This window comes from Bemisia tabaci, chromosome 6 (genome assembly GCF_918797505.1).
Source record: "Bemisia tabaci chromosome 6, PGI_BMITA_v3".
NCBI classification, from domain to species: domain Eukaryota; kingdom Metazoa; phylum Arthropoda; class Insecta; order Hemiptera; family Aleyrodidae; genus Bemisia; species Bemisia tabaci.
The window spans coordinates 19,329,349-19,355,610 of NC_092798.1; the positions used below are offsets into that span (position 1 = coordinate 19,329,349).

The window sequence follows — 26,262 nt, forward strand, 5'->3', positions numbered from 1 at the left end:
TTGTGTTCTTATTTATTATTTACATTTCATTTTTGAACTGGAGAGTTGTATTGACTCTTAAATTTTGTGCTCTTCATTTTTCTGTACCTAATGACAATTTAGAGAATTCTTTAAATCAAAGATGTGTGGTATTTGAGGCGTTGAGTGCAAAAAGGGCATTTCTCGGTTACCGGATTTCAGAATCTCCAGTGCTAATTTATCCTTTAGAGAGGAAACTCTTGGGTGAATTTTCTGAAATTTCACGTTTTTAGCATTTTAAAATCCAAGAGAATATTCAGTGAAAGTCACAATGAATTACGAAATTGCTTTAATCTTAATTCATAACGGATGAAATGTTAGAGAAGATTTTGAGACACCGCAACCAAAAAATGCCCTTGCACCCAGCGCGTCAATTTTAAGTCCTCATTTTGGACTCAGTCGAAAAACATTTTTTTTCTTGAATGAATTCTTCAACTAAGTAGACAAACAATTATTTCCGTATAGACTGTAAGTATGAGGAACCCGATTTTGAAAGCAACAACCTCATCTCTTTGTATGGTGCAGCTTCAAAATTTTACCAGTTCTTTATTTAAAATTTTCTTCGTAAGATTTAAGATACAAATGCAGGCAAAACTGCCCAAAATTTTAGGTATTATAACAGAAAATAAACAAAGTAAGAAAACTACTAAACAGCTTACTTAGATGGTAAATATGGAATGATTTCCGTAACCCTTGCGCGGGGGAGCGCTGCAGTCGCGGGCGGGTGACTGATTCGCGGGGGGGAGACATTCTGGCGGGGGGGCGTATGTGAATCGCGCGCGGGCACCACTGTTGTGCGCGAGGGTGACTGATCCGGGGGAGGGGGCCATTGTTTCGATTCATCGAAGAATCGATACACTACAGTGTTGCCAAGCCTATACACCAAATTTTCATGTCTATGGTTTTGAAATGGACATTACAAGTTCGAGTTTGTTCTGAAGATGGAAGAAGAAGAAGTTACTGTTGTTTGTTTACATAGTTCACGAGGAATATGGGGTTAGGTTTTATGCTTCAAATTTATGCTGACTTTAATTTCGTGGATTACTGAATATCATAATACGTAATTTGGTGAAATTAAACGCCTATTGATTTGGAGATGGCTGCTATTGGGGGAATAGGTAAGTACGTAGAACTAATTTTATTTTATCGCTGACAGTCTTCCGGAACTGTAATTTGGGCAGCCCAAAACATTGCCATAGCAGATAACGTAAACAATCTGTAATCAACGTAATCAAACAGTTAGAACATGATTTTCTGTTGAATGGCGTTGTAAACTGATATGAATTTTGTCGACTCATTTTTTTCCCTAAACCTACGAAACACCAAGGAGGCCATTTCTTGGACTTTGGACATGAAACGACTTAATCTGTTTTTCCACAACCATACATCATTGCACCAATATTTTTATATAGGTATTGGAAGAACTTTCAGACATTATCTTCCATAAAATTATAATGTTTCAATATAGCGATGTGTAAGATTGTTTACGTTATCTGCTGTGGCAATGTTTTGGGCTACCCAAATTACAGTTCCGGAAGACTGTCAGCGATAAAATAAAATTAGTTCACGTACTTACGTATTCCCTCATTAGCAGCCATCTCCAAATCAATAGGCGTTTAATTTCACCAAATTACGTATTAAGATATTCAGTAATTCACGAAATTAAAGTCAGCATAAATTTGAAGCATAAAACCTAACCCCATATTCCTCGTGAACTATGTAAACAAACAACAGTAACTTCTTCTTCTTCCATCTTCAGAACAAACTCGAACTTGTAATGTCCATTTCAAAACCATAGACATGAAAATTTGGTGTATAAGCTTGGCAACACTGTAGTGTATCGATTCTTCGATGAATCGAAACAATGGCCCCCTCCCCCGGATCAGTCACCCTCGCGCACAACAGTGGTGCCCGCGCGCGATTCACATACGCCCCCCCGCCAGAATGTCTCCCCCCCGCGAATCAGTCACCCGCCCGCGACTGCAGCGCTCCCCCGCGCAAGGGTTACGGAAATCATTCCATAGGTAAAAAATAAGAGATTCAAAAAGCATTATCAAAGCTTTTGATCTTATCGATTAATAGTTGATTATTAATCGATTAATCGATTATTTGATTCCGATTAATCGTAGTAATCGATTATTAAAACTAGGTTACTACCGATTACGATTAATCGATTATTTGACTAATCGAACATCCCTAAATGCTCACTTTCTTCAACAATGTTATCAAATATAATATTTAAAAAATATTTTTGCACATTTAAAAAATAATAATATTAACCAGATATTAACTCATAAGGCAACATCGTCGTAAATTTCGATCTATCGATTGACGTCATCATGAGTCAGTCGAATTTCCTCAAATCTGATTTTTTGATATCACAAAAGTTTTCTTCCTGAACTTAGCTTTTTATCAGCCCTCTTGTGAATATTTTGAGTGATAATGACTGTCAGAGCGCTAAATGAGGACTCTGAGTTCTTGACGGAGCTTCAATGCTCTGGAACAAAACTAGTTGTTGTAGATTTCACTGCCAGTTGGTAAGTTAACCTAACTCCTCTTTATTGATATCATGTTATCTACACCAATTAGTGAATTTTATCCTAATATCCACCTGGAAACCAGGCTTTTCTGCCTTCCGTACTGATGCTGCATACCACTTTACATAGAACCCAAGTATGTATGTCAATATGAGCACTCAACTTCGGGCTCGATCAGGAAATTAACATTGCGTCCAGGGACGAGCTGAAGTTCGACGTGTACTCTCACAAATGCTCCCACTATTTTTGAGCCTCACGTATAGCTTCATGTAGGGAATGTCCTGTAGCAGTTAATGCAATGAAAGTGGAAGGCGAAGCTTCTCTCATAAATTTCTCTACTTGAACCTCAAACATGCTCAATGAAACTTTCCTTGTTGTCTTTGGAATACTTTAAAAAAAATGGGCAAAGGGAAAAATTAAGGATGTTGTCAGGTTTATTATCACATACGGCAATTTAACAGGGGAGGGATGTAAAATCAGGAAGAGAGTTATGACATCCTTGTTTTGATCGATAAAATTTGAACCAAGTCTCTATCATTTGCTTGTTTTGCTCTGAAGGTCCTTGTATATCTACGTACTTTCACATAGATTGAACTTACTTAATTTTCAGGTTTCATAAATGAGTAACTGGAATCACACAGACTGATGACATCCCCCAAAGTCTCAATATCCTGGAGAATTATTGGCTTGTAGTATGACTTTTCACGCCGCCAGATTATAATTTTATTGGTTTTCATTAAATTATCAATGTCCTTAAGTATGTAATGGTTAATTGTGTTTACTCTTTCTATCACAGGTGTGGCCCTTGTCAAAGAATTGCCCCAATTTTTGAAAAACTAGCTGCAAAGTATGCAAGAGCCGTCTTTGTCAAAGTTGATGTCGACAAATGTCAAAATACAGCAGCCTCTCAAGGTGTTTCCGCAATGCCTACATTTATCTTCTACAGGAACAAGGTCAGCACTTTTTTTTAAGTATCACAGCAGTTTTGAAATAAAAGACAGGGTCTAGTCAAGCTGTAGCATTGGCATGAAACAAGTCAAAGTAAAGGAGGCACTGTCGTCCCCGTCACTAGGAATTCTAGTGGAGTCTCATGAGTGGCTCAGTCTGTCGTTTAAGGGATAATTTGCCGCGGTGACCTAGGTCCTGTGAATAAGGCAGTACGCTTGAGTTTCAACCCCTAAACAATATCCCAAGCCAATCACTGATTCCACCCTCTTTTCATGGTGTGACTTTGGTCCTCACTGTTTTTTGTACTCTGCCTTATTTCAGCTATCCAAACAAAATAGTGCCTTTCTCTGCATATTTCAATAGGTACTGTCTAAATTCATAGCCAAATTGAAAACAGAGCGGTATCAAAAACTGCTGCAGTGTTTGAATCTGACAGTTACCATACGCAAAATGTGTCTAAATATTGCCCATTGGCGTCAAAATAATTAAACTTATAGCCAAAGTTTGTGCGTAGATATTTGTGGTCAGTTAGCAGTATCAACACTGGAATCGGAACAAATTTTTTGATTCATACTAACATCTATTATGGACCTCATATGAAGGCTTCAGTCGGGTGAAAGAAAACTATAAGTATGGGGAATCAGTTAGGGTAAGCCCAATTCTAAGGTGCTAAAATACATCTGGTTCTCATCATGAATTATTTCTGAAAAAAAATTTGCCCCTGAAAAACCCCATTTGCCCCTAAATATTGATCAAGCTGGACAAATCGGCCTATAAGTCTTTCCAGATTCAAACACTGCTCTACTGAGCTCTTCATTACTTACCCTCTTCCTTTTGTCCCTGGAGAAATTAAATTTCAGTTACCCACCTAAAATGTTCCAAACTAGTCGGCACTCAGTCTCGGAACAAAACTTGCTACGCACTCAAGGTCTCTTATTCACAAGGCTCATTTGATTGCTACCTATCTGCTTGCTCAATATTTAATTTAATCTTTTCACTCACAAGTTATCTTTTTATTTTAATTCAGGCAAAAATCGACAGACTTCAAGGAGCTGATCCAAATGCTCTCGAGTCAAAAATTCAACAATACTATGGTGATGATGGTGATGATGAAGAGGGTTCAGGCATCCCTGGGCATGTAAGTATTGGTCCATTCTATTGTTCCTCGCTTAAGTTTTTTTTTTTCTTTCCTGTCATGTTATACTTTTGATGACCTTTTTACTAATGTGAAAAAACTCAAAAATCATTATTTTCAAAGAAATATTTAGTCTTATCTTCAAACAAGAGGTACCATTATTACAACTTCCTAAACTTTGCTGTATGGATACACAACCTTATACTCAACTACGATTTGTTCGCTTTGAGCTCGCATGGTCACTTTTCACAAATCATCTTTTTCTTTAGTAGATTCTTGAATGGCAAAAAGCTGATGGTTTCCTTTTCTCCTTTTCCCCATCAGTTTCATAAAAAACTGACCCAATGTCATAGAGGAATAAATTGTATTGGATACAAAAAATTATTGATAACTATTCAAAATGTCTTCTCATCTCCTTCACAAACTCTTTTTTCTTCATTCTGTTCTGTCCTGTTCCTTATGTTGTCTTTTTACAATTTGTGCTCATCATGATCAGTCTTCTGCTCGACCTTTTAAACCTTTTCAATGTTGAAAACTTTACGGCTTTTTTCATCTATTGCTTTGCTTTGTTAACATCAGAGATACTTGTTGGCAAAAAATGTATCATCAGTCAATTTAAGCATTGAGATAGTTATTGAATTCCCCACTACCCTTATTACTGACCAGCCGTTTGTTCAATCAGGTGGTGAATGTGAGATAAGCTGCCATGTTTTACAACGGTAGCTCTGAATACCCTGATTTTCTATGAAGAAGCAATTAAAAATATGTATATCGATTACCTTGTCCAACAGATTCATGAGTTCTGCATGAAGGCCTGAATTTATCAAGCTCCCTCCACTTATTGTTGCATCACAAGTAACTAAATAGTTGTTTGTCTTGGATGTTCTTTTGTAAATAATTTTGTTTCTTTTTTGTAATGCATGTTTTCCCTGTAGCCTTGCTCAAGTTTCTGTAAATACAGTCTTTTTCTATACACTTTTCTTATTATTTAATATTGTGTAAGCACGCTACTTTAGTATCACCGTTTATCGTTCTAGTTTCCAAAAATTAGAACACAGACATCACAGAAATACATTATGCAGTTTAATACTAGGGACTGTGCAGCAATTCATAAGCTCTAAAAGAGTACTAAGATATGCTCATTTGACTTAAAAATAGAGCAGGGATTTTACAAAAATGAGTGGATTAGATCCTGCCACGATTCTCAATCCTCTTGTGACCTATTGTCGGTTTTGCTACACATAGGACTGCGATATCGCCTGAACCAAGCATCAATAATGATCTATGAGCTAAAGATTTTAACTCATAGGATCTGTTACTATGAGAACCAAGTGATTTTTAACACCCTCTTCTTCAGTTGCCCACAGCAGATGATTGCTGTCAGGCCAGTCAGTCAATTTGACTTTTATTTATTTCTGTCATGGACTGGAATATTAAAAGAAAAGAAAAAAAACCGAATATTGCTCCAACGACACTATCATAATCTCTTCTAATATCTTTTATCTCATCTATTTGTTAGTCGTTGCTCAACTGATCTCATCCTTATCAGTAAAATATAATTTCAAGTCTCAAAAATTCGAAAAAATAAAAAATAAGAAAATAAGAAAAAAAATGGGAAATACTAATAAAAATTCCTACAATATCTGAAAATTTACGGTACTTTCTCACTTAGAATTTCTTGTCAAGACAAACCATACTCAAATTTATTGTTGCTTGTATAATCTTATTCTTCTTGGAATAGAAAATTGATGGCGTACAAGTACTGAAGCTAATTTTTGAGAGTAGCAAATTACAACTGTTAACCTTGCTTAATGAGCGAAGAAGAAATATTTGTTTAATTTTTTACTGCAACCTCAATTTGATTTAATATGTGTAGATAGGTATCGTGTTTACTGAAGGATTTTCTCTTTTCTTTTTTTTCGAGCAGTTGGTGTGGTGTCTTGGTGCTTTTGTGTATGTGCTGCTGTGGAAGAATATGTTTTGATCTTCAAAATTAGCATGTTATCTAATCACTACTTCATTTCTTCTTGAATTTTTTTTTGAACAGACAGAGTTTAGTGGAAACCTGCCAAGTTGCATTTAAAGTTTTATTCCCCTACAAAACTCAATGTTTAGGACAAAGTTTAACGACTAAATATTGTCATGTTGAAAATACTTTTTCTCGACTTAGAATTTTTGACAGGAGGAAATTCACAACAAGTAAAATTAAAACCACTCTCAACATACATATTATTCTTTTAAATGCAACTAGGTACGTTTCTGTTAAAGTCAGTCTGAATGTTCTCCTCAAATTAGGCAGGTACTATTTGTCATCATAAATACAGAGCATGAAAACCAACATAAATGATGAAAAGCTCAAAGGTGAACTCTCAAATTTAATATTGACGATTGCAATTAACGTTTGTTTAATGAGAAGAATAGTCTTGGTCTATTTGTAACCTTTTTCAGTGTGACCTTTTCCTTTTGGTAAAAGCCAATATCTTTTCGTAAGGTTGATTTTCATATTTATTGATGTTTCACTGACTCAAATTGCGTTTTGGAGGGAGAAACGTATTTGATGTAATTCATTATTTGTTTCTGTGCTCTTTTAATTGTCCTGAAGAGAAGCTGAATATTTTTTTTGTGTTCATGAGCTCCTCGATGCATGAAAATTTAACCATCGTCCAAGCAGCAACATTTGCACCCAATTAGAATCTATGCTAAATAAGTTTTCTCTCCTTTAAAGTGTGCTAGAAGATCCGCCATCTTGATCCTTGCATTTATTTTCAATGTTACACTGAAAATAGCTGATTTTCTGTCGCATTCTAAAAGTGCATAAACTTATTTGACAAGAACTCTTACTAGATGCGGTCTCATTGTAGATACTTAGCAGTAGCGAAACTAATCCATTGAAGATGAGGGACGCACATATAAAAAATTATTTGAACTTACCCAGGGAACTTAATTTCTATTCAATGGTAAGGGTAAAGCACTCAATTAAATATTAGGTATTCAAATTTTTTGAAGGGCCCCAGTAGACTACTCATCACTTGCCAGTGCACAACAACTCCATAATCGTTGACTTCTACCCCAGTAGTGCAATTATGTATGTAAAGAAAACCAATTTAAATTTAATTAAAAAATCTTGATTTTTTTCTTTCAGATGGACTTGAGTACATTCATTCAAAAAGGACAGTGCGAAGCTCTAAACGAGTCTGATGATCACCCACTCGCTCACGCCTTGACAAATGATGAGCGTTATTTGGAATCTGACTGTGATGAACAGGTGAATTTTTGTCTCTCCAATAAATAGTGCTTTTTCATCAGATGAAAAGATGTTTACATTGCTAGTTTCTTCTAGATTCAGTATTTAGTAACCTCAGGATTCATTCCTAACACAAACCTCTTTATGAACATTTCCTTCCTTCCTTCCTTCATTCATGAAACATTGGATTTCAAACTTTATTTCACATACCTCGTTTGTTTGCCAATTGGATGGATTCAACTCAAATCAGTTTAAAGAGCCGTTCATGAAATACATATGTAGTGCTGAATTTTGGATTTTTCGACCTCCCGCCCCCTTTGTGGGTCTTTATGAAGTAAGTCCCTATCCTTTAACATGTAAAAACAAAGTAGCGTAACGCTCTCCTCAACCTATCTCTCCCTCAGAACGTTACGTATTCCATAAACGGCCCCTAAATGTATTTCTTGTTGCCTGATATGCTCTCATGGTCATTTTTTTTTACCAAGAATTACAGAATATACTGCTTTAAGACTTTTTCTAAATCCTCCTCATATTATGAAAGAAATACTGACAAAATTAAAGTTAGAATGTTGCTCAGTTTTTTGATAAAAAGTAAATCATTAGTTGAAATTGGATGTCCGTTACAATCAGGCTGAATCTAGTTAAGTCTGCTCTATTGTGATTCTTATTTAGTTATAGTTTATTAGTGATGTGTTTTCTTTTTTATTTCATTGATATGTGTGCCTTTGTTTCAGCTTATTTTATCCTTCCAATTCATGCAAGCTGTGAAGTTGCATTCCATTAAAGTTAAAGCTCCCCAAGGCAAAGGACCAAAAGTTTTGAAACTCTTCATTAACCAGCCAAATGCATTAGATTTTGATTCAGCTGCCAAAAATGTAGCAGTCCAAGAATTAGAGTATGTATCTTTCTTCATTTTACAATCCTTCCATGGTGAATGACAAAACGCAATTCTTCTTACTTTGCTATACATCAATCAGAAATTGAAGACTCTTTCTTCTTGTTTTAAGGGAAACGATTGACTTTTATAGTGGCAGTTGATATAGAGACCTTTTTTGTTTGATTGATCTTTAGAACTCATTAGTTGAGCTTAATCAATAGTTGCAAGCTGCAGCAGTCTAACCAAAGCGTTTTCAGAAAGTCAAGTTCTCATGACTTGAGCAAGAATAATAAAAAAATATTCAAACTTGAAATACATTAAACACAGCAGCTGTTCTTTGTATTTATGGCGAAAAAAGGCCACAAAAAGTTTTTATTCCATCTTAGTTTTATTATTTTGTCTTTTGACAGTTTTGAGATTTTTTCATTTTATATCAACTCCTGTCAGTCACTGAATTAGCTGCTAATAGCATTGTTCACGTACATCAGTCATTCTCAAAAGTATCAGTGAGGAATGAGTAATATGGGCTGTCCCTTTCCTCAGCGTAATCTCTTTACTTTTCATTGCCAATTGCTTTTTTATTAACCTTTAATTGTCCCACACTCCAAGTGATGGCAGAAACAAAAGATTGACAAATCGTTCTCTAAATTTTAAGAATTTTTTTTCTAAAAAGATCTAGAAACTCAAATAATTTAGTTACCTCTACCTACTTAAGCCAACGAAGTAAGAAGAAAGAACATGACATCATTGGAAGCAACTAAGAAAGAAACACTGCTGGATTGACTATTGCAAATTGATTTGGCTGTGATTTTGCCATTTTATTCAGGCTTTGCTTACAGTTTTACTTAATTATCTAGAATAATACGCTTCTAAATGAGGGGAGGGTGTAATTAAAACACAAAGAAGGCCCCTTGCTCTCTGGAAAACCGCATAAGGTGACTTCTTTTAATTTTAATTTTGTATGAGTAAGTTATAATATAATGCACGATTTATGTTGGGAAAAAAAAATTGAATCAAGCAGGATGTCCTTAAGTAATTTTTATTCCTCAATTTCTTTCAATGCCTCAATATTTTCTATGCCTCTTGCCATAACCGTGTTTGGCTAACCGGTTCAATGGTATACATTTTTCTTTTCTCATGTATTATTAATTTTTGTTGTAGTAAAATTTCATAGGAATGATTTGCTAGACATGCAGTCAATATGTTGCTGTGCTACCCCTATTTTCCTTTTCATACCACAAATGGACCGCATTTAGGAACTACCATTCCCGGCTCATCTTTAGAAGCCATTATCTGCATTGGGAAATTTATGGAACATGCGTTGTTTACAAAATGAGCCAGAAACAGTAGCTCTTAATTGCCAAATGTTGTTCAAGTGAGGTAGAAATTATGCTAATTTAATCTTGTTTTACTTCCAGGCTGTCTCCAGAAGATCTTGACGGGCGTCCAGTCAATCTTCGATTTGTCAAATTCCAATCGGTCCATAATTTGTACATCTTTGTTCTTAATAATCACGAAGGTGGTGAGGTTACACGAATCGATCACATTAGTCTAATTGGATCTCCTGTTGCCACAATGAACATGGGAGACTTGAAACGTGTTTCAGGACAGAAGGGAGAAGCACACTTTTAAAATGCTGTAAATATACATTTTCAATATGTTTTCTAATTTTTTATATCATTTCTACTCTGTCTTGTGAAATTTTTTGAGTATTATGGAGTCGCTTCAAAATGAGAGCCCTCCCCTGTGCATTTCAAAATCTAAAGTAATTAATAGTCATGGTTAGATACACATCTTTTGTTACGGTTTCAACTTAAGCCAGAAAAAAATGTCCGTACTTGTTGATTTTAAGTATATAAAGGAATAAAAACGATTTTGCCTTTTATCCAAGCCACTTCAATTTCTAATTTAAGTGTCACTACAACCATAGGTACCTCTTGCGCTGCCTCTTATGTTGATTAATTTTAAGTTATCATTGGAAACTCAATTGTTCTTTTTAATTAATACAAAAAACTGCTCCTCATTCTAATCTTCATCCTTCATTTGTGTTTTCTTTTCCCTGAAGTAAGTGAAGATTTAGTTTTGCCCTTGTTTTTTGCGGTTGATACCATTCTACAAAAAGAGGTGTTTTTTCCTATTTCGTTTTCTTAAAATTCTGAAAATCATGCAGTGTTAGAATCTCCCCCCCCCCCCCCCCCCAAGAAAAAACCATCACTGATCTAATTGTATTACACCTCTGAAAACTTTTTTAAACTACCCTCCTTTTCCACACTCAAGCTAATTATATTCTTCTCAACGTCGTGATTAATCTGTTGAAATTGTTTGCAAATTCCCCCGTTATTTCATTCAAGGCTGTACACATGAACGAGGTCATAATTGACGAGCGTAAAAATAACTGATTTAAAAAAAAATCGAAAAGCTCTAACTGAAATTTACAAATTTTTATTCTGTCTTTCATATTCGGGCTGTTGGAAATTCCAAGTAAGTTTTCCTCCCTGTTAATAATTGATACATTCTATTTTAGCAGCCTGCTTTACTAGCGTCAAAGCCACTACCTCTCCTTAGAAGTGTCTTCATCACATCAGCTCTTAGCAATGCTAAAAACCTTATTGAAATGTGTTTCTGTCAGAAGTTTAGAGCAACTGTTGCCCTGCGAAAAACTCATCCCATCTCTTAATTATGTATATTTTATTACCGCATAAAATCTATCAACATCCTAGAAAAACAGCCCTGCAAATGGGTCACCAGATTATCTGATTTGGAAAAGAATGGCTCATGTTAGCTCTCCAACATCTTTCGTAGAAAACGATTCAGAGAACAGGAAGTTCAGAGATCAATTCCTGAACAAGATATTAACAAGTGCTTTTAACGCAGACCAAGCAACGTCATTTGCAAATTTGCCATTTAACCAATTTTAATTGGAAACTCTTATATTTCATTTAAGAGTTGATTTCCAATCTTCCCTTTGTGTGATTTGTTCTTCTCGTTAAGTTTCGAAGAGGTACTATGTATGGTAGTGTTTTAATTCATACCTTGTATAGTGGCACATCCAGGCAAAACCATAGATAAAAAAACACTTTTCAAAAATTTCAAACTACATATCTGTCTCACTCCACGAATAAACGAGAGCCGATTTCACAGTCTTGTCTGGCACTATGCGACACCTACCCACCACAGTCCCCTAAAGACATTATTCAGCAAAAACTTCATGTTTGCATTGCACTCAAAATGCACCATTCCTTCAGCCCTGATATCGTGTGAATTAGGATTCAGTAATTAGAATTATCTTCAACAGAATCAAAGAACACAGGACAAGTTTCATGTATTTACTTATCTGAAAGTACATCATAACATTTTCCAAAACAAATTTAATATTTTGTATGATAATGAAAGCCCCGGAATAACTCGTTACTTTTCATCATTAATGTGCGCTGAACTTAGAAAAAAATTAACCTCTGGGTGTCACCTACAGTTTATTAAATAAGTTTTTGTTTCTTTTTTAGCGATCTGACACATTGAATAAATTTTGCTAAAAAGATTCAAGCTCCTACAAGTAGTTTTAAGACGTAAGAGTTTCAGTGCAGAGTGAGCTTGGAATATTTTGCAAAATTTATTTCACCGTTTTAAGGTATGGCGAAAATAGTGCATGAGATCGTCATCTTGAATGGTCAATCTCATTAATTTCTGCAGCAGAGCACTTTAATCAACAGAAGTAGTGCTCATCAAAGTCTGTGATTTCCTTCTACCAGAAAAAATCCCAGCATGGTTTGGATTATTAACTTTTTCGTGCAGTCATTAAGAGGTCAAAATTGGTAGTAAATTGACGATTGCTGGTAAGTCACTGATGACGAGTAAATAGTCGGCACATATTGAGGAGTGTAATCGCTCTCCATTTCCAGCAGGGATTGAAGGTGTCGAATGTACTGGATGGCCATCCTGAAAAAGTCAGATCACCAACTCTCAAAATGCACATATTTATAATATCGGTCGGAATTACTTGCAGAGCCAATTGATAAGCGTATTATTACTAGTGGCACCAAACAACATCAGTGCAATGTGGTTCTAGTGGGGGCACCAACTAAACTACTCTGAAACTTGTTTCCTTGTCAAAATAGTGTGCAGAGAGAGATTTGCCTATTCAGTAACTCTAAAATCAACTCCGAAAGAAGGTACATATTGACGGTGTAAGTCGGCAATCACATTACTCGGTTTGCAACGTTGCAGACTTCCTGTCATACTCTATTTTTTAAACGGAAAACTACTCAACGGTAATTCTTTAAAACTGCCGTGATTTTTCTTCTCCGTACGAAGAAATTTCTGCAAAAACTTCAAGGAATGACGTCAATTTGTTCTCCATTAAAAAAATAACATAGAGGCGGAGGTTTTCAGACACTGCAAACAAGACATGTGATTGCAGACTTATGCCATCGATATCCATATATACTGTTCTTATCATTCAAATAATGCCATTTGTGTAATTTTTGTTCCATGTGATCCGAAATGCACAGAATAATGTCTTGTCCAGTTAATTAGTTGTTTTCTAAGTCGACTCTTGAACTGTTGCAAGAATCGCTTTCTACGTTGAATTTCTAGGTGACTTTTAGGCGGCATAATCAAAAAGACACATTCGGCTTTACAATCAATTTGGATATGAGATGAAAATGATAATTGATGGCTAAATTCAGGAAGTGCATTCCTTTGAGTGTGACGCTGCTAATTGCTGCTCATGCTCTATTAGGTTTAAAGAACTCAAATCCAAATTTGTACCAGAAATGATGTCAATATCGATTAACTTCAATTTAATACAGGAAAATTTCCTGAAAACTTTAATACATGTTTAGCTTCTAAAAAGTCTTACCTCAGTGACTCTATTTTTGATAATTTTTTTCCTGCTGGTTTACATTGTGGAAGTCGATCTCGTAGTGAATCAAAAGCTCGATTCATATCCCTCATGCGTGTCCTTTCTCTGTCACATGCAGATTTCTTGTAATCTGAAACAAGTAGTCCATTAACAACAGGTCAGACCTATTTCATGTAGCAGAAGCTTTCTAATAGAGCTGCTTGCTCTTCAATTTTTCTTTTCTCTTCTTTTTCCTTCCGTATCGAGTTTTGGTTCCTCGTACAAATTCATCATTTTACTAACGTAAAACTAGTTTTCAATTTTAGGCATTACAGTAGAGTGATGAAGAATTATTAATGAATATGTTGAATAACTAATTATCATGCATCTAAATATTTTAGTTTTCCTCTCTCCATCTCATCGAAAAATGAAGTTTTTAAAATGTGTTTTACTAATCAGTAACTATCTTTGATAAGTGATCGAATCTGTAAATGGGACCTCATTTTTCGGGAGAAAATTTTCCTTTACATACTTTTTATAAAAACTTTAACCACTCTACAACCCAAGAAATTTTGTCTCGGAACTTCAGGACTCATACCCTCTTCAATATTTTAGCTTTCAGGGTCAATTCTGTCATCTTTCTTGTTAATTTATCAGAGAAGAGTAGATGTTTGCAAGCATTGCAACCAATGGTCCGATTCAACACTAAGGAGATATGCACATGTTTTTAAGCTGTTTGTCATGCAATTTTTGAATCAGCATTTCAAAATAATCAATCATTTTTCAAAAAAGATTACACTTCTGCTAAAATATATTTCTCCAAGGAATTACAACTTTTGTGCACATTGCTTTTGGAAGTAGAAGGTGAAGTCCTTACCTCGTTCTGAGTCTGACAGTTTTGGTTTCACCGATAAAGGATGAGGTGTTATTTTTTCAGGAATAGTTGATGTGACTAGATTTTGTGAGTAAGAATCGTAAGTAACGGGCTGCAGAACTGTAAGATACTGTCCGGAGTTCTCTTCATTTTCACAATTGATGGCACCAGCGTAGTAAAGTTTTGATGCTGTTTCGACCACACTAAGCTGTAAAAAACCGAATAATTTTACTTTTCTGGGCCCTTGGTTATCTAAGTTAATTCTACAGTCGTGTACGTGGAAAGAGGGCATGCAGTAAAGTTTGAAAATATTTAAATTAAAAAAATAGGTAAATAAATAACTACAAAAGATTGCTGACACATTTTTGCGAAGGTCTGCTAGGCAGTCCTAATTTCACAAAAGGAAACATCCAAAAACAACTGTAGAAAATAGTATTTATTTTTAGCAACAAAAACAGACAGTCATTTCAAACCAAATCTTGAAATAATCATTGAATTAGAAGAAATTCATATGCAGTATGTTAGTTAGGCGTTCCTTTTGTATTCACAGGTCCCATGTTTCATGATCTCTCGTTAATTTTAAGCTATTATTATGCAAGATAAATTGAAAATTCTTAATTTCTAAATGTTTTTTTGATTCAGAAAAGGAGAGGGTTTTTGACGAACTTCATTCCTTTATCAATAGAGTAAGCAAGAAAGTAATCATTTAAAAGAGAAAGAGAGAGACAGATGGCTGAATTTTCACTAATTTGTCTTTTAAAGTATTTATCTCATTTTTTTCATAGCATGTGCCTTTTTTTCTTTCATACTGCGTCCTTGGGTTAAAAAAAATATAACTTAGATGGTTTGCATGGTTTCATTAAATGGAGAAATAAAAAAAGGTCTCCTTGACCTAATTCATAGCCTCACATTACCTATTTACTCACTAATTATTCAGCTTCATCTTAAGTCAAATTAAAGGCTTAAGCATCTTTGCTCTTTCTAAATGAGAATTAACTCAAATGCATGAGACCTCAACTCTATATCAATTATCCAATGTTCTGGAAGTGTGACACTGGCCCTGTTTTGTGTGTTTTTCCGAGTGACAAGTTTCTGAAAGGAGTGTGTTGAACAGATGTTCTTTTCTTTTGAATCTGAGAAACAAAATTAGGGTATAAAGGAAGTCATTTCTCTCTTACCTTAGAGGTTTCATCCGTCTGAATAGTAATAGACTCCATTTTCGAAGTTTCTGTCGTTAGGGTAGATATTGTAATGAGCAACACTTTGAAACTGACACGTCAGTGATGGCAGTGGAGCTACAGCTCCAGGACTCTTTGTAAATAAAAAATAGATGGCATGACTCTGATCACCCACCTGCGTCGTGCAACGAGTAGCTAATGTTTGAGTCTGCTCCAATGCTTAATTTCTCCCATTCAGAGGTGTATTCTCCCTTTCTGCTATTGATACGCTCATAGGTAGTTCCATTTCAATTGTCTCCAGCTTTGAGGAAAGTCAACATTTTCCTGCCTTTCAGGTGAAAATTTTGTTACAGAGTAGAAAAACTAGGTAGCACCATTATTCCAATTGAATCTCCCATGTAGGTATCATTTTTAGTTTACCTTTATCAAAACTCATAAGCCTCAGCTGATAGAGAATCATGCAGAATTCAATTTGGTCCTTTTGAATCTCCTCAATTTCATCATAAGTATTTTTAAAGACAAAAAATGACGTTTAATTTTGGTCTCTGAAAGTATGTGCGATAGGTAGATAAAATTAGTCATCTTATTTTTAGGACTAAATATTTGGTTTACCCAATGATAACTTGGAAGATGACCCATTCAAAATGCTCTCGTTATCATTAGATACTTTTTATTGTGAATGTATGATTCTATTCATTCGTGATTTATCCTCTTCCCTTAAGTAGGTTTGCAATTAAATGCAGGTACTTTAAGAATGTCTTATCCAAGTAGCATAGGTTGCAGTAAATTGCAACTACATGATAAAATACAAGTGTGTTGCGATTGTATCGGCATGTTGAGTATGTTGCCTACTCACTAATTGAAGGGGCTCCTCTTATTTAAATTTAATTCAATAAAATGAATTAAGTTGCCATTTTTTCTGGCATTGCAAATTGCCTATCTTTATCACGCATGGAGCTCGTTATATTGGTCGTTCAAAATCGGTATTTATTGAATTAAAGATGTGAAAATATTGCAATTTTACGGCATTATGTTGTAAAATTATTCCAACATTTTCGTTGCTCGGGCTACTTGGGCAGGGTGTTAGTGGATTAGATATTTAATTATTAATAAGGAAGTATCATTGATTTTTAGGTGTGCACTAGCTGTCGACTATTTACACCTATAGTGGGTATTTAATTAACCGAGAAAAAAAAATAATCACCCCGTCGGTCAGTGCCTAAGTTCTAATAATGAAATCTGAATACCAATTTCTGATCTTTTTCAAGGCGCCTACACACAAAAAGCTTGATGACCTATTATTTTTTTCATAAGAGACGTAACATTGGAAACATGGAACAAAGACCTCTCTCCACGAGGCAGCTGTGACGCTGCGTCGGGCGGGACAAAAGCCCAACTTGATCCCAAATACTGGAGGTTTCCACTGCTAATTAAAAACTTATTATGCATCATTCCCCCTGTTTGATCAGAACTATTGTCAACAAACGTGGCTAACACGTTTCGTTGCCTCTTTCGCCTCTTCTCCTAACCCGTTATTCGTTTATCGTATCGTCGTGTCGTGGTTAGGTATAACAAGGGAACTCCAACGGTCCGTAGCTGGCTGGCGCGACTCGCCTTCTAAAAACCCCTTCGGTCTGGAGGGATGCAACAAGTCATAAACATCTGCTGAATCTTACATTTTTACGCGGTTCTGAAGATTTATGGAGTGGGGCAAAAGGCGAGGTGCGAGGTAATGGTCTTATGCCGCCCCCCCCCCCCCCCCCAAGCTCGGACTGGCCATAAGGCCAATCTGCCATTGGCAGATACGCCCCCTTTGCGCGCCGAAAACGCACCCCTCTTACAGATAGCAAAATAAGAAGAAAAAAAAATTACGACCGTCTTAAATGGACGGAAGAAGAGAGAGTTAGGAGTAAAGAAAGGTGCTTTAACGCATGATAGTGGTGAACAGAGGTCCAAGAACTACTTTTTGAAGCGTAAACAATTTTCTGTGAAATTTTCACCTTCTTCTTGACATACAGGCGCTTTGTCATCCCCCTCTTTCATTCGCTATGTGTAACTCCCTTAGAAGCGATGGTCGGTTCGATTTTTAGACGTACGCATCCTTTATAGACCTCTGAAGAGACCTTTAAACATATTTTCTCCGTTTCAAATGACTATAAATTTGGACATACCATAGCATAGCGCGGGCAAACTTAACCTTAATTCATCTCGAAATTCAAAAATAAAAGACATCTAAAATGTAAACGCGATACAACTATTCGCGCAAGATGGATGTCCACATTGCATATAAAAAGTGTAAGACGCGATGCCATGAGTCGTGAACTCGCAATGCTCTGCTCTAGTTTGAAGCAACATTACAAATAAGACAAACGCAAACAAACACAATATGGATGAAATAAAGCGAGGGAAAGGATGCGCGTTAACGACGGCGCAGAGATACAACTATTCGTACTTGATGGACGCCCGTGCTGCATCTGAAAAATTGAAGGCGCGATGACGCGAACCGTGAGCTCTCAATGCTCTGCTTTATGCTGTCAATGAAGCGTCGCTCTGATTCGGTAGAAAAGTTAAAAAAAGGCCTAAAGACATCTCTCCTACCTTCGGCTGTATTACTCACGTAGTGCTTGAACCACCATTACGAATGAGACAAACGGAAACGAACACAATATGTAAAAAGATGGCGGGAAAGGATGCGCATTAACGACGGCGCAGAGATACAACTATTCGTACTTGATGGACGTCCGTGCTGCATCTGAAAAATTGAAGGCGCCATGACGCGAACCGTGAGCTCTCAATGCTGTTTCATGTTCAATTTTGCAATTTATACTCTGTGCGATCAATAAACATTGAACCTGAAAATAGCTGTGAAAAATATAACTAAATAAAAAGCACTTCTATCAACAATTAATTACAAGAAGTCCCAGTAAATCATGTGTATGAAAAGCTCAAATTGAACGGAAACACATCCGAGAAAATTACGCACTGATCATAAATAAGATAGAAAGTTCCTTATAAATAATAAATTAAAACGAGGAGGTGTGCGCACTGAGTAACTGTCGCACTAGCTCGTAAGATCAGTCATTCCATTTATCTCATGCTCCGAATTTTATGCGACGCGAGAATCCCCGCATGGAAAGGTTGCCGTTTCCAAAAGCGCCTTCAATTGTGGCGTGATACCTCACGCGTTCCGGAGAGTACGTAGAGTTGTATCACTGCGCCTGAGCAATGCGATCGAAGATTAATATTGAAGTTGCCTCCACGCTGGCCTCTGCCTGTAGGTTTTCCGTTGCCGCTATTGCAGTTTTGAACGGATAGTTTAATTGTGTTTAAGCCAGAATTGTTTTTAATAATTTTTACGGAAGAACTAACAATAAATTAGTCGTGAAAAATATAACTAAATAAAAGGAACTTAAATCAAGAATAAATTACAAGAAATCCCAGTAAATCATGGAACGGAAACACATCCGAGAAAATTACACACTGATCATAAATAAGATAGAAAGTTCCTTATAAATAATAAATTGAAACGAGGAGGTGTGCGCACTGAGTAACTGTCGCACTAGCTCGTAAGATCAGTCATTCCATTTATCCCATGCTCCGAATTTTATGCGACGCGAGAATCCCCGTATGGAAAGTTTGCCGTTTCCAAAAGCGCCTTCAATTGTGGCGTGATACCTCGCGCATTCCGGAGAGTACGTAGAGTTGTATCACTGCGCCTGAGCAATGCGATCGAAGATTAATATTGAAGTAGCCTCCACGCTGGCCTCTACTTGTCGGTTTTCCTTTGCCGCTATTGCAGCTTTAAACGCATAGTTTAAGTGTGTGTAAGCTAGAATTGTTTTTAATAATTTTTACGGAAGAACTAACAATAAATTAGCTGTGAAAAATACAACTAAACGAAAGGCACTTACATCAAGAATTAATTACAAGAAATCCCAGTAAATCATGTGTATGAAAAGCTCAAATTGAACGGAAACACATCCGAGAAAATTACGCACTGATCATAAATAAGATAGAAAGTTCCTTATAAATAATAAATTAAAACGAGGAGGTGTGCGCACTGAGTAACTGTCGCACTAGCTCGTAAGATCAGTCATTCCATTTATCTCATGCTCCGAATTTTATGCGACGCGAGAATCCCCGTATGGAAAGGTTGCCGTTTCCAAAAGCGCCTTCAATTGTGGCGTGATACCTCACGCGTTCCAGAGAGTACGTAGAGTTGTATCACTGCGCCTGAGCAATGCGATCGAAGATTAATATTGAAGTAGCCTCCTCGCTTTCGTACTTATAACTCGTACCTCGCTACTACGAATAGTACTTACGGAATAGTACTGCATATTCATGCAGCTGCCACATTGGCCTGTGATCTTAACACGAGCCACTAGGAAAAGAATACCTAGTTAGGTTTAATCAGGAACGACATTACCTTTTTTCTTGAGTGGGGAATAATTCCTCTGTACCTACGTTCCACCCGAAATTATATAAATCCGCTTTTTTTAAAAGGGCATGCAGAAGTCCAAAAACCAAATTTTTCCAGGATAAAGAAGAAACTGCTCAAAAGTTTCAGAGGAGGCCAAATAAGTCAGGCGTAGATTAGTCAGGTCGGGCTTTTCTATCCATTAGACTCCCGCCACGTTTACAGAATAGCTGTGCAAAAAAGTCCAAAATTGCAATGAGAACGATTTTTAAAAAAAAATCTGACTTCCGCCCTTTTAAAAATAGTGGATTCTTATTTGATAGGAACCTCCTACACCTGTCCTTGCGGATTAATTCAGATGTGTGTACCTACAAGCGCATCGGCTCGTTACATCGCCCGACGCCGACGGTCTGGTTCTTTCAAACTTGAAACTCTTTGCATTCAGTGAGCAGTCTTTTGATCTACCTCTTCTCGTTGTTAAATCCTGCAATTAGACCAGAAATTGTGGGTGAGCTTCACGAATGTAATTATCGCCCAACTGCTAACTATCTGCCCACCTAAGTATGGAACCAGGGTCATGGCATCACGGTAATGTGCGTAAGTTGCTCCGCAGGCCCAATTAAGTTTTCGCCACGGTTTTTACGCCTCGGAATTTGAGCCTCAAAATAGAATTGAGTCACGGATGTGCGTTGCTGATTGGCTAGGTTCCCTGGACACCGATGAAGCGTTCAATTTGAACGATCTCAACTGGCCCCTTGAATTCCTATCGGGTCATGTACCTATATACTTATCGATGGTGCTACTCAAAGAGCAAGTATCTGTAGTACGGTGGATTTCATAATGTCCGCTCTTTATCGATTGCAAGAGGTGAGTTTATACATACTGTTCTTTCTCCTGAGATGCGAGGGATGCGGTTTTCTGAAAAATTGTAACCCCAGGTAAAATCAGTAAAATCTCTCGTTTTGCGCTAGTGGACTAATAATGCCCATTTTTTGCAAAAAAGTTCCAGCTCCGAAAAATTCGGCACCTGAATTAGATTTATACCCGTTTACAATATTGACATCTCGAAGTTTCCCAAAATATAATTAGTGCTTGATACCAAATAATTATGCTTCGGCAAGTTTGCTCAACGTGCAAAAATCCCTCTCTGGCACTGACATCTGAACAAAAATTGAATGAACACGGCTTCACTTAGACAATGTTTCAAGGTATTCGCTTGAGCGTTAATTCGGTTACAGGTGAAAAGTGAATCGGTGATTCCGAGACGCGGAGTTTTTTTTAGCAGTCTATCAAAAGACGGAATACATCCCGAGTAAGTCATGCAGTGACTGTTAGGTTTTTACCGAACTGCTTCCTTTTAACGTTTCCACTCAATTAATCAGGAATAAAGCCTTGTCATGAATGGACCATTAGCCAGGGTCAGAACTTAAGCATCATAACACATGCTTACTAATCAAAATTTTACACAAGACACGGTGGGGGCGTTAAACATTTTCAAAACACTTCCTCAGTGAGATATCAAAGTTTTTCTCGTCTGTAAAATCACATGTGGACGTATGTATACTAAAAGGAACTACGTGCATAGGGTTTATGCGCAACATAGTTCCTTTTAGCATGAACACGTCCATGTATGCTATCGTCAAAAAATTAAAATCTACCCTGAGTCCAATTGCGCACTGATTGTGAGCCAATTTAAGCAATCGTCACCAGGGAATAATTTCCTCAACCTGCTGATTTTTTCTTGACAAGTATACGAGTGATTTAGTATCAGACTCAGGAGAAGAGATCTGTTGGACCTTAATTATTGGTGTTTTGTCGAAAATTTGGCTGAGTACGTTTGTTTTAATGATTGGTTTGATTTAGTTGTACGTTAATTAGTTTTAATCTATAATATAAAAACATAAGAGAATCGCGTAACGCATGAGGTCTGCAGCGCAAAGCACTTTGCGGGGTTGTATCGCGAAGCGGTAAAGGGGCGTAGCCCTCTAAATTATTGATATTTTGTTTGCTATGTGATTTGATCTGTTAGGAGTTAATATAGGTGCTCGATATCGAAGTTGGTAACCACGCAACATCAACAATAAGTTTGAAAGGCCACAAATCAAACTCGTGCGTTCAAAACTCCTTCAATTTTGTAGCTATGCAATTTGATCTCTGGGGAGTTAAAATAGTTGCTCGATGACGAGGCGAGGCGCACATACGGTCACGCGGCGGCGCAACACACCGCAGCGTCATCAAAGGAGCCTACTAACAAACCAAGCCAGGGGTAAGTGGGCTCGCTCTGGGTGCCTCCACTTCGTCGGGCATGCAATTTGATACCCGAATTTTTAATACCGCCCATTATATACTCGATGATAAATAATCGTAGGCCGAAAAATCTCGACCTCTGAACTTGCACGTCACGTTTTTGCAACGAGAAGCGAAGAGTCTGGATCTTTGGCTCCTAAGCATCTTTTTCGACTGCTTACGCACAGGATATATGCGATGGAAGCAAAAAAAAAGATGTGTAACAAGCAAGTTTTGACATCAATCATATTATTCATATTGGCACATAAAGTCTTGAATTAAAATACATCGACCCTCTCAACAACCCATAAGTTTGGAGCGTCCACTGTATAACACGAAGATGATTTAAGTTGATGGTTAAATATGAGCGTCAGCGAGGATGAACTGGAGGTCTACAAGCCAAAGTTACAGTCTCTCCGCTCCTCGTTGCTAAAACGCGTCGCACAGTTTCAGAAAGTCGAAAATTTTCGGGCTGCAATTATTTAATATCGAGTAACTATACATAGATATAAGCTCTCTGGAGCCTCACATTGCTTGCTCGACAAACCGCTTACCCGTGGCTCGGCACTTAGCAGTCTCCTTTGATGACACTACGCCGCGCCGCGTGACCGTATGTGCGCCTCGACATCGAGCAACTATTTTAACTCTCCGGAGATCAAATTGCATAGCTACAAAATTGAAGGAGTTTTGAACGCACGAGTTTGATTTGCGGCTTTTCAAACGTATAGTTGATGTTGCATGGTTACCGACTTTGACATCGAGCAACTATATCGACACCTAACAGATCAAATCGCGTTGCTACAAAAACTATAATGAACTAGAGGGGTACGCTCCCTGACTGCTTCGCGGAACGACCCCCAAAGCGCTTTGCGCCTCAGACCACATGCGTTACGCGTTTCTCTTATGATTTTACACCATAGAGTATTTTATTATCATTTGTGCATGGACAAAAAAACAATTTGTGCAGGGTCAAAAGAATGTCAAAGTCCGGATGACCCCTCGATTAACACAAGGAGAGAGCCAAACAGTTCGACAACATCCGCTTCCAGGATCGGTTCCCCCCATTCCCGATCGGCCGCGAAGCCGGAGCCAAAAAACCAGACAACACAGACAACGTCTCCGAATTCATTATTGCGTCAGGAAGTCACGTCGGTCGGGCCGTAAAAAATAATCGAACTCCCGACTCCGGAATCAAATCGGAATAAAAATACCCCGGCCCGACGAGAAGAAAAGGAGAGGAAATCGTCGGGGATCAGCGGGGATAAGTCGGAAATGTTTCCGGCTCCAGGCATTTTGCACCTCTAATTGGTCGACGGCGGGGGCGTAGGGGGGGGGGGGGGGGGGCGAGCGCGCGTAAGCGGCGTGGCGGGGCGCGAAGCAGCGTGGGTGCCCACACATGCCATCCCTCTCTCTCCAACCCGCGATCCTCCCGATCAGACTCTCTCTCTCTCTCGCTCCTGTGTTGCGCGACTGAGATTACCCGGGGGATGGATGTTGAATATATGAATGTGCCTTCTTAGAGAAGATCCTCGCCGAGAAACGGATTTACCTTTCCTGTTTTTATAAGTCGCAGCTGTGGACTCCGACCGGATGCTGGGCAGGATAGGTGCACGGTATTAGTACACAGGAAGTGACTTATTTAGTTACGCACCGGTAGCAACTCCAGCCCCCTCCCGCGGGCGGGCGGGGCACGGGGGGGGGACCCCGTACCTTGCACAGGCACACCGGTCGTTCCTCTCAGCTGCCTGTCTCACTCCCACTCTCTTTCCCGCTCCAGGAGAGACCCCCCGCCCCCCGCGTCCAGCCCCACCACTCCTTCCATTCACGTGTCCTGGACCTTGAGGTCTTTTCCTCCCTCTCTGTCCGATTCATTCACGGCCTCGCTGCGTCTCTCTCGCGCGCCCGGCTGGTGGAGTGCCACGCTTGTTTCATCCTCCTTGCCTGCCGCGGTTGGCTGCGCCGCACAGTGGATCGAGTCAATGAGAGTGGCCGGACATGAAATTTTTGACTGAAACTGCAAATTCTGATGTTTATATCCTCAAATTTTAGACAGTTCAAGGGGTGCTTTTTGAAGCAAATTTCACGAGGAAACCAATGGAACCACCTTTAAAAATCTAAATTTTCGTATAAACGGAGTTACACGCGTTTAAAGTTTCCGACTTTTCCGCCGTGCTAAGGAAGAACGTCGTATAAACCTTCAGGCGTTGTCAAATTTCCTCTGGCAAATCACTAATTTTCAGGAAAATGTCTGCAATATTTTTCTGCCAATTTCTCAGATACTTTTGTTGGTAGTTCGATCTAAAGTGTCTGAAAATTTCAAGGAATAATACTCACTATTTTCCTCCGAAATAAACATTTTATCATAGGAAATTAGGCAACTCTCGAACGTTTATACGGTGTTCTTCCACAGCACGGCAGTTTTGTCCGCTACTCCTATCGTCTCGGCCCACCGTGCGCCGTTTCCTTGAGGAGCCGGAGCTTCAGAATGAACATCGTGAGCGTAGCACGCTAAACCTGCGTTGCCTTTTCCACTATATCCAAGCGCTTTTTATGCCTTTTCCGCGGGCATATCGGCAACGCCGCGCGGCGCTCTCAAGGGTCAAGGCGGGCTTTGGATCGGGTCGGGCGTGTGTCTTCGGCTGCGGCCGACTGTCTTGTGCGTGCTCGCTGGGTTCCCTTCTCTCAGTTTCCCCGAGAAATTGGTCCGAACGCCAGTTGTCCGGGCTTTGATATTGTTCTGCATCCTCTTCAACCCTCGGCTCCGAAAAAAGCCCCCACACCCACCCCTCCGCCGGTGCGGGCGGTGTCAGTTGGGATTGCATCCTCATCTCGAGCCCGCTCCAGCTCCTCTCAGTTTCCCGGGCCCTTACCAGATCTCTAACGGATTTTTACACGCTGCTCGTCTTCGTCCCGCTCGAATTTTGAATTCCACCCTCCTCTTCGCCAGTCTCGTCTTCAACGCCGGACGTGTCTATACTCTTCCTCGAGTTCGAACGAAAGTTCGCGTGTGATTTCGAACAGTTGACTCATTCGAAGTTATCGCCGCGCGCTCTTTTTTTGCTATCTGCGCTGCGCGAGTGTTGTGTTCCGGGCCTGCGTTTTTCGAAGCGTTCTCGCGATTTTTATGTTTACAAACAGTGTCGACGGATCTCGCGGTGCTCGCAGTCCTCTGTGTTGTTTTGGTTCGTTATTTCGATAGCGGGCTGCCTCTCTACAGTGCACGTTAGTGTGCGGGTTTCACTCTCTGCTCGACGTCACATCGAGTTTGTTCCGTCTTGTGCTTTTTTTGAGGATATGGTTTTAGTGCTGAACTCTTCGCGGTAAAATTTCACCGTTTTGAAGTCGTTTTTTGGAAGTCAATTTGGGGACCTCCATGGAGGCTCTTTGGTCGGAAATGTGTGTTTGTTTACGTAAGCCGTTCAGACTTTATCATATCGGTGTGGAATAGCTGATTTGGATTAACGTTTTAACATCTGTCTTTTGGTTACATACTTAGATGCCAACCTCTCTACCAGGTATGCAGCGAGTTTCATCCCATTTTATTTTAGTCTTTTACTGATTTATCTTTTTTTTTGTCGCTTAAAAGCAAATATTTTGTCATAAAGCAATGCATTTATTTGAATTTACGAGCACGAGTGCAACGTAATAAGATATAACTCGTACATCTACAATACGATAAAATGTTGATGAGCTACGATAAGATATTTTTTTGGCGGTTTTTATCTACCAAAGTTAGATCAAAGTATCTTCTTAAACTTTATTGCAGGTAGTACATATTAACGCATGAGAATATGAGCATGTGAGAGGGAAGATAGTTCAACAAGAAGATAGCGTTAAATCTCCAGAAACGCTCGTCCAAGATGGCAATAAAATAATTCCTCCATTTATTGTTAAAAAAAAGGAGGAAG

General features: G+C 38.4%; 3 protein-coding genes across 3 annotated transcripts in view; 2 read left to right on the forward strand and 1 right to left on the reverse strand.

Moving 5' to 3' along the window:
• Nucleotides 1-2,348: 2,348 nt before the first annotated feature.
• On the forward strand, nucleotides 2,349-10,788 carry Txl (Thioredoxin-like). Its single transcript, XM_019058553.2, has 6 exons — nucleotides 2,349-2,555; nucleotides 3,352-3,508; nucleotides 4,531-4,641; nucleotides 7,781-7,903; nucleotides 8,617-8,777; nucleotides 10,178-10,788. Exons 1-6 carry the CDS (start codon nucleotides 2,461-2,463, stop codon nucleotides 10,389-10,391), a joined length of 861 nt encoding a protein of 286 aa, XP_018914098.1. The 5' UTR covers nucleotides 2,349-2,460; the 3' UTR covers nucleotides 10,392-10,788.
• Nucleotides 10,789-12,056: 1,268 nt separating this feature from the next.
• Nucleotides 12,057-16,223, reverse strand: LOC109043641 (salivary gland-expressed bHLH). Its single transcript, XM_019060928.2, has 4 exons — nucleotides 15,652-16,223; nucleotides 14,477-14,681; nucleotides 13,618-13,750; nucleotides 12,057-12,695 (listed from the first exon to the last, which is right to left on the reverse strand). Exons 1-4 carry the CDS (start codon nucleotides 15,688-15,690, stop codon nucleotides 12,563-12,565), a joined length of 510 nt encoding a protein of 169 aa, XP_018916473.1. The 5' UTR covers nucleotides 15,691-16,223; the 3' UTR covers nucleotides 12,057-12,562.
• An 8,780-nt stretch (nucleotides 16,224-25,003) lies between these two features.
• The window catches only part of LOC109042796 (metabotropic glutamate receptor 3), a 43,331-nt gene continuing 42,072 nt past the window's right edge, over nucleotides 25,004-26,262 (forward strand). Inside the window, exon 1 of the mRNA XM_019059723.2 lies at nucleotides 25,004-25,869. Coding sequence (XP_018915268.2) covers nucleotides 25,851-25,869 — 19 coding nt within the window. The 5' untranslated portion in view covers nucleotides 25,004-25,850. The remainder of the gene's footprint in view (nucleotides 25,870-26,262) is intronic.

What these genes read in the sequence shown, in the direction of transcription:
- Txl (XM_019058553.2), top strand. Translation starts at nt 2,461, where the DNA reads ATGACTGTCAGAGCGCTAAATGAGGACTCTGAGTTCTTGACGGAGCTT. An exon ending in TTATCTTCTACAGGAACAAG is followed by an intron (nt 3,509 to 4,530) that starts GTCAGCACTTTT and finishes ATTTTAATTCAG; the next exon opens with GCAAAAATCGACAGACTTCA. An exon ending in GTTCAGGCATCCCTGGGCAT is followed by an intron (nt 4,642 to 7,780) that starts GTAAGTATTGGT and finishes TTTTTCTTTCAG; the next exon opens with ATGGACTTGAGTACATTCAT.
- LOC109043641 (XM_019060928.2), bottom strand. Translation starts at nt 15,690, where the DNA reads ATGGAGTCTATTACTATTCAGACGGATGAAACCTCTAAG. An exon ending in AGACGGATGAAACCTCTAAG is followed by an intron (nt 14,682 to 15,651) that starts GTAAGAGAGAAA and finishes GGTTTTTTACAG; the next exon opens with CTTAGTGTGGTCGAAACAGC. An exon ending in ACTGTCAGACTCAGAACGAG is followed by an intron (nt 13,751 to 14,476) that starts GTAAGGACTTCA and finishes TACTTGTTTCAG; the next exon opens with ATTACAAGAAATCTGCATGT.